The sequence below is a fragment of the Orycteropus afer genome, unplaced genomic scaffold (assembly GCF_000298275.1).
Source record: "Orycteropus afer afer isolate SDZICR_OR568_19922 unplaced genomic scaffold, OryAfe1.0 scaffold00112, whole genome shotgun sequence".
Classification (NCBI taxonomy): domain Eukaryota; kingdom Metazoa; phylum Chordata; class Mammalia; order Tubulidentata; family Orycteropodidae; genus Orycteropus; species Orycteropus afer.
The window spans coordinates 513,429-521,660 of record NW_006921699.1 but is presented as its reverse complement, the minus strand read 5'-3'; the positions used below and the strand labels follow the sequence as shown (position 1 = coordinate 521,660).

Below are 8,232 nucleotides of genomic sequence, written 5' to 3'. Positions count from 1 at the left end.
AGAAGGGACCATTCCCTGGAGAAGGATGTCATGCTTGGTGGGGTAGAGGGTCGACGAAACAGAGGGAGGCCTTCAACGAGATGGATTGACACGGTGGCTGCGATGATGGGCTCAAGTATAGCAGGGATTGTGGGGCTGGTGCAGGATCGGGCATTATTTCGTTCTACTGTGCATGGGGTCGCTATGAGTCGGAAACGACTCGATGGCACTTAACAACAACAACAACAACAACAAATGTATGGGATGCCTTAAAGAATTTCACTCAAACACACATACATTCATTTCATGCTTAATAAGTTAGGACTTTTCTCATTAAAGTCAGGATAAGCAAAGAACCATCGCTGACACTCACTATTCAACATTATATTAGTGAACATGGTAAAATACAAAAGAATAAAAGGTTTAAAAGTAAGAAATAGAGTGTAAAACTTTCACTATTTGGAAGTTTTTCAGAGTTTCAACTAAGTAACTTATATGAATCAAAAAGTACTCAGTAAGGTGGCTAGATACAAAGGTAACATATAAAAAAATACTTTCCTATATACTAGTAATCTACCACTCATCTGTCAGTTTATCGTACTCTGGTGTCTTGTGTATTGCTGTGAGGCTGGAGGCTATGCCACCGGTATTTCAAATACCAGCAGGGTCACCCAGGGTGGACAAGTTTCAGCAGAGCTTCCAAACTAAGAAACACTAGGGAGGTCACAGCCAGGTCCACTTCTGAAATACCGGCCACTGAAAACCTTATAAAAAGCAGGGAAACAATTTCTAATATAGCACTGGAAGATAAGCCCCTCAGGTTGGAAGGCACTCAAAATATGACTGGGGAAGAGCTGCCTCCTCAAAGCAGAGCTGATCTTCATGACGTGGATGCAGTAAAACTTTCAGGACCTTCGTATGTTGATGGGGCATGACTCAAAATGAAAAGAAATAGTTGTAAACACCCTTTAATAATCAGAACATGGAATGTATGAAGTATGAATCCAGGAAAAAACTGGAAGTTGTAAAAAATGAAATGGAACACATAAAGATTAATATCCTAGTCATCAGCAGTGAGCTAAAATGGACTAGTATTGGCCATTTTGAATCTGACAGTCATTTGGCCTACTATGTCAGGAATGATAAATTGAAGAGGAATGGTGTCACATTCATTGTGAAAAAGAACATTTTAAGATCCTGAAGTATAATGCTCTCAGTGATAGGATAATATCCATACACTTTCAAGGAAGACCAATGAATACTATTAATCAAATTTACACACCAATCAAAGGGAATGGAAAAAAATGATGAAGTAAAAGAGCTGAACAAACAATTTCAAAGGGCAGCTGAAGAAGACAAAGTAAAGTATTATAAGGAAATGTGCAAAGACATGGAGTTAGAAAATCAAAGGGGAGAACATGCTCAGCATTTCTCAAGCTGAAAGAACTGAAGATAAAATTCAAGCTTCAAGTTGCAATATTGAAGGATTCTATGGGCAAAAAAGGAGCTCTGGTGGTGTAGTGATTAAAGCATTCAGCTGCTAACCAAAAGGTCGGCTGCTCCATGGGAGAAAGATAAGGCGGTCTACTTCTGTAAAGATTTACAGGCTTGGAAATCCTATGGGACAGTTCTGTTTTGTCCTAAAAGGGTTGCTATGAGTTGGAATCAACTCAGTGGCAGTGGGTTACTTGTTGTTGTTATTTTGTTATGTGCCGTAGAGTTGGACCCGACTCATAGCGACCCCTCCTTGGGTTTCTGAGGCAGTATCACTACAGAAGTAGATTGCTCCATCTTCCTTCCGAGGAGTGGCTGGTGGGTTTGAACCACTAGCCCTCTGGGTAGCAGTCAAGTGCCTTAGGCACTATGCTACCAGAGCTTATGGGCAAAATAATGAATGACATAGGAAGCATCAAAAGAAGATGGAAAGAATATACAAAGTCATTATACCAAAAAGAAATGGTTGATGTTCAGCCATTTCGGGAGGTAGCATTTGATCAAGAACCAATGGTATTGAAGGAATAAGTCCAAGCTTCACTGAAGGAACTGGTAAAAAAATAAATAAATGAATAAGGTTCCAGAGGGACAGAGTAGTTGAACCGGTGGGCATGGGACCCTAGTTGCAGGGGACATCAAGCTCAATTGGCATAATATACTACACAAAACACTGTTCCACCTCCTACTTTGGTGAGTAGCGACTGGAATCTTAAAAGCTTCTAAGCAGCTGTCTAGATGCAATGATGGGTCTCTCCTCATCCAGAGCAAAGAAGAATGGAGAAAACCAAAGAGTCATGGAAACAATCAGTATGGAATATACCTCAACATAAAGAAAACAAAAAATATCAGAACTGGACCAATAAGGAATATCACGAGAAACAGAAAAAAAAGACTGACGTTGTCTAGGATTTAATTTTACTTGGATCCATAATCAATGCCCATGGAAGCAGCACTCGAGAAAGCAAACAGTGTGATACACTGGGCAAATCTGCTGCCAAAGACCTCCTTAAAGCGTTAAAGAGCAAAGATGTCACTTTGAAGACTAAGGTGTACCTGACTCTAGCCATGATATTTTCAATAGCCTCATTTGCTTATGAAACCTGGACAATGAATAAAGCAGACCACAGAAGAACTTGATGTGTTTGAATTGTGGTGCTGGCAAAGAATACTGAATGTGCCATGGACTGCTAGAAGAACAAACAAATCTGGAGGAAGAATAGTTGGAATGCTCCTTAGAAGTGAGAATGGCCTCACTTTGTCTCTCATATGGTAGTCCTGAGCGAGCTCCATGATTCTTGCTATACTTGAGCCCATCGCCGCTTCCACCATGTCAATTCATCTCATTGAGGGCCTTCCCCTCTTCCGTCGACCCTCCACCTTACCAAGCATGACATCCTTCTCCAGGGAATGGTCCCTTCTGACAACACAACCAAAGTAGGTGAGATGAAGTCTGGTCATTCTTGCTTCCAAGTAGCATTTCCGCTGCACTTCCTCCAGGACAGAACTGTTAGTTGTTTTAGCAGTCCATGGTACTTTCAGCTTTCTTTGCCAACAGGTCATATTGTTAGATGGGACAAATCCCCAGAGAAAGATATCATACTTGATGGAGTAGAAGGTCAGTGAAAAAGGTGAAGACCTTCAATGAGATGGATTGACCCAGTGGCTATGATGATGAGGCGCAAGGATGACAATGATTGTAAGGATGGTGCAGGACCAGGCATTGTTTCTTTCTATTGCAACCAGAGCTGGCTATGAGTTGGAATCAACTCAACAACACCTAACAACAACAATATACACTAGTAATAACTAATTAGGAAATTAATAGAAAAAATAGGATTCCATTCAGGCCAGTAATAAAAATTCATAAAATATTTAAAATGAAACTAACAGGAAGTATGTAAAAATTAGGCAATGAAATTTTAAAACTTTACTAAAATAATATGAAAAGTCATACATAAATGAAAACATGCCATGTTTCTCAGTGAGATTATTCAATACTGTAGATGTCAATTCTCACCCAAATTACTCTCTAAATTTATTGCAACTCCGAAGTAAATACCTATAGGATTAAAAATTACATTATGAAATATCTCATAGAAGGAAAAAGATATAAAGCATAACATAACAAGGACCTATCAAAGCATAATATAATTTTCAATACAGTTGAAAAAGAAGAGCTATGAAACAGATTCCCCTTAGAAAACAACAAAATATACAATGCAACTGCAGCAATCAAAACAGTATGGCATACACACAGGGCAATTAGGTGTATCAATGGAATGTTGTTGTTGTTATGTGCTGTTGAATCGGACCTGACTCATAGCGACTCCTCCTTGGGTTTCCGAGGCAGTATCACTATGAAAGTAGATCGCCCAACCTTCCTTCTGAGGAGTGGCTGGTGGGTTTGAAATGCCAGCCTTCTGCTTAGCAATGGGATAAATTTCAGAAATGGTTTCTTAAATACATGAAAATACAGTACATAAAAGGTGATATTTCCCATCACTAATAAAAAGACTCAGTGACTATAAACTATCTTCAGACAGCTGATTAGCATGGAAGAACTCCTACCTTACATCACACACATTAGTCAATTTTCCATTCCACACGGATCAAAGAGCTAAATGCAAAAAACAAAACGAAAGTAGTATAAGAAAACAGGATAGATTTTCCTTTAAATACTGAGGTGGTAAAGGTCTCTTTAAGGAAATGTGAATATATTGAAAGAATCCACAAAGTTAAAAAAAAATAAGTTGATAAACTGAGATAAACATTTATAACAAAGGACTATTAAGTTACAATATATTACAGAGCTGCAAAACAGACTAACACATACAAAACACTGTAAAACTATCTCAACAGGAAATTCAATGAAGAAGAAATATACAAATCTAGACTAAATATATTAAAAAGATGCTTACCCTCACCAGCAATCAAGTGAGTACAAATTAAATAACATGTATATATATTATGACCATCAACAGAAATATTAAATATGTTATGACATACTTATGTCATGAATACTATGAAGACTTCAGAAACGATGCCAAAAGATTTACACTTAAGCATGAAATAATCTGATACATATGGTTAAGTGCAAGTGACAAAACAATATGTATAGCATAAAAAACATTTACTCAGAAATAATCAAAGCTGTTGTTGTTGTTTGCCATCGAGTCGGACCCGACTCATAGCGACCCCTCCTTGGGTTTTCGAGGCAGTATCACTACGGAAGTAGATTGCCCCATCTTCCTTCCGAGGAGTGGCTGGTGGGTTTGAACCACCAGCCTTCTGGTTAGCAGTCAAGTGCCTTAGCCACTATGCTACCAGAGCTCCCAAGAGCTATATACACCAAATTCTAAGAGATTTCACCTGGGATCAGTGAGACTGGGAAAAGAGGATAAACGGAGGAGTCCCGTTTTTTATTTTTTCTTGTCTATTCTGAGTGAATTTTCATAATAAACATTCATTCATATGTGTGTAATTATATTTTTAAATTCAAGCCTTATCCTTCCTTTTATGTTGTTATAAAGGTAAACAAAAAATAGAATAATCATCCATCCATCCCAAGTATCTATATTCTTCGAAGTACCATACTTGATCCTGAGGATACAAAGATCAAATATGGTTACAGCCCCTAAAGCATTCAAAATTTGGTGGGAGAAAATGTTGAAATTTTAAATAAGTTATTTACTATTAAAAGAGTTCTATGCCCACCAAATTTTGAATGCTTTAGGGGCTGTAACCATATTTATGGTAGCATAGTGCCCAAGGCACTTGACTGCTAACCAGAAGGCTGGCGGTTCCAACCCACGAACCACTCCTCGGAAGGAAGATGGAGCAGTGATACTGCCTCGGAAACTCAAGGAGGGGTCGCTATGAGTCAGGTCTCGACGGCAAATAACAACAACAATATGCTATAATAATAAAATAAAATAACAGCTGTGAGAATACAGATGAAGCATATAAGTGAAAGTCTAGGAAGATTTTGTAGGAGTGATATTTGATCTAGGCATCTTAAAAGATGATAGAAATTTTCTGGATTTGGACATTGGAGGACAGGACTTTAGCACAGGTAACAACACGTGCATAGATTAGGAGGTATAAAATGGGGCACACGTCCCAAGAAGCAGTCAGCCAAAACCAGTCACTCATCTATATAACTTAGGGCAAAAACTTGGGAACCTGTTTCAACTGAAAATATGGAGAATGATTCGTCCCTCACAGAACTGCTATAAGGAAATGAGACAATAAACCAAGAAGGATGTGAAGGCAATTTGGCTGCCAGATATTCAATATTCCACTCGACTGATTTCCAAGGAGCTATTTCTCCTCAGGTTATTGTCTCCTTTCTCTCTCATAGCCAGAAGCTGTCTGTTTCACAGAACACAACACTGCTAGTCATGTATAATGGCCTGGTACAGTTATTGACACATAGTACAGTATGTTTCACTTAATGTCCACAATACATTCTGTGAAATAGGACATTATGTGATTTGGACGTAGTGTAAACACCGTATTATACACAGGAGAGAGGTGTGCAGGATGGTCACGGGGCAGGCCTAGGACCCATGAGGCTACAGCCGTGCTGAGGGGGCTATATGAAAATTTTGGCTCTGCCGCCACTGGTCCTGTATGGGACACTGATTATCTCCAAGTGCCCAGCCCCCACCCCCACCCCACACACACACCATCCAACCTGCTGCCACCACTTCCCCTTCCTTCCTTCATCCCTGCCTGTCTTCCCTGCTCTCTAAGCCCCACAGTGGGCTTAAAATATTCCAGCCCCATCCCATGCCTCCTTCTCCTCCTCAACTTCCTCCTCCTCCTATGGCTGCCTTTCCTGCTCCTGCTCCTGCCACTGCTGCAGTGGAAGAAGCTGCTGTGGAAGAAGCTGCAATTTCAGGCCCAGGCTGAGTGGGGCAACAACCTTGGTCAGGCATCACCTCAGCAGCTCTGGTGGCATCGGCATGGTCCCTGCCTGAGGTGAGTGCACTGGGACAGGGAGCCATGGGTGGACACCAGGACCCCTTACCCCTGCCACCCTAGATCCAGGGTAGACATGGGACCCAGAGAGCCAATAAGAGACATATTGGGTCTCTGTGCTTAGCAAAGTACTTCCACTATGTTCCATTCTCCCACTGGTATTTCTGAACTCTATTATAACCTAATGGGACCATGATGTGTATGCGGTTGGACTGGAATGGACGTTAGGTGACATACCTGTATTTACTCAGGAAACGTTAATTTTTTAAAAAACAAATGTTCAGAGTTCCACTGAACAATCCATGGCACTCCACAAAACTGCCTGCAGTTACTCCTAAGGTCCTGATTCTCAGTCTGAGAAGCAGTGGTATATTTAGTAAGCATCCAACCCCACATGTATACGTATTACTTCATACTTACAGGCTGAGGCTGTTCTGCAATACAGCAGTTGAAACACAACCAGAATTCACTCATGCTTATAGTCCCAGGTATAAATAAGCACCTATGAAGATTCCAAATCTCAACTCAGGAAGCTCCACAAAGGATGTTCCTCAATATGATGAATGTCCGATGACGTCAAAATAATAGTTTAATTTCTTCACTGTGTTTTGTTCCCTGGAAGTCAAGTATCTTATGCAGTAAATGTTAAAAAGAAAGAGGCTGTTTCTTTTCTTTGCTTCTGGTTCTACAGAGACTTGTTTCTGAGCCACCGGGAAGGGATAAAAATTGCTGTCTGGACCCAGGACCTATAACTGGTAGTCTAGAAAAAAAAGAAAAAGAAAAGTTGTTACTTTCTTTATGTTTTATCCTAAATCTAGGATAAAATTAAGAGTAAATATTATTCAAAGAAGTAAACACTGAAAAAAAAATCAAGATTTTAACAACTGAGTACTTTTTGAACACCTTTTGAGTGTCAGGTGCTAGGGATACAACAGTGAAAACAGAATGAAATCCTTGACTTCATGGACTATTCTATTTATGACAATGACAATATAAATTACTTTAATAAGTTTATGTTTTTTAAAGAAATCACTAATTAGAACACAATGATTACCATAAAAATCTCTGATTCCAAGAAATACTGATGATCATTTTTATATAGTTTCTTTGACTGAGTTCCTTTATTCTCATAGACAACCCAGACTGTAATTGGCACAGCAATCAACTCTTAAGTAAGCACCTCTAGCTCATCAAAAGCTATAAGCAAAACTATCACCTTATTATCAAAAGTCGAAAAGTATTCACAGGGGTTCAGTTAGGCTGGGGTGAGCGTGTGTGTATATGTGTGTTTGAATAAACCCATTACCATCACTACCACAGGAATGAGTAAGTGTCAGTCAAAATACTTTATATCCCACTCTGGCCAACTACGCCGAGCCAAACAGAATCTGAGGCGAGTTCACTGGGACAGGCAGCCATGGGTGGACACCATCTCCCACAGAGATGGTTCTAAGATAATAACGCTGGTAAGCACAGACAACAAGAGAAGTCTAGATGACATGAATTTCTGGTTCCAGTCATATCTAAGGTCCATTTCATCTGTGCATTTGGGGTTTGGTTCTGTGAGTCAATGTTTTTCTCCCTTTTGGCCTGAAACTATTTTGAAGTAGGTTTCCATCAACTTCAGCCTAAATATAACAGTCAAATGAATATGTCTAGCACATACTAGATATATAAGTTTGAAGCCAAAGAGCAGTCTTGGAATGATTAACAGATCATAATTGAAGCAATGAGGGTCACTACTGAGGGATAGCAGTATCCTAAGAAGAAAGGAGG

The 8,232-nt window shown here is 39.7% G+C and overlaps 1 protein-coding gene across 1 annotated transcript in view; it reads right to left on the bottom strand.

The window, feature by feature from the left end:
- The window catches only part of CDC42SE2 (CDC42 small effector 2), a 54,587-nt gene extending 47,657 nt beyond the window's left edge, over positions 1 to 6,930 (bottom strand). The window contains exon 1 of the mRNA XM_007943717.2: positions 6,877 to 6,930. Within this exon, the coding sequence (XP_007941908.1) occupies positions 6,877 to 6,930 (54 nt within the window). The remainder of the gene's footprint in view (positions 1 to 6,876) is intronic.
- Positions 6,931 to 8,232: the final 1,302 nt, after the last annotated feature.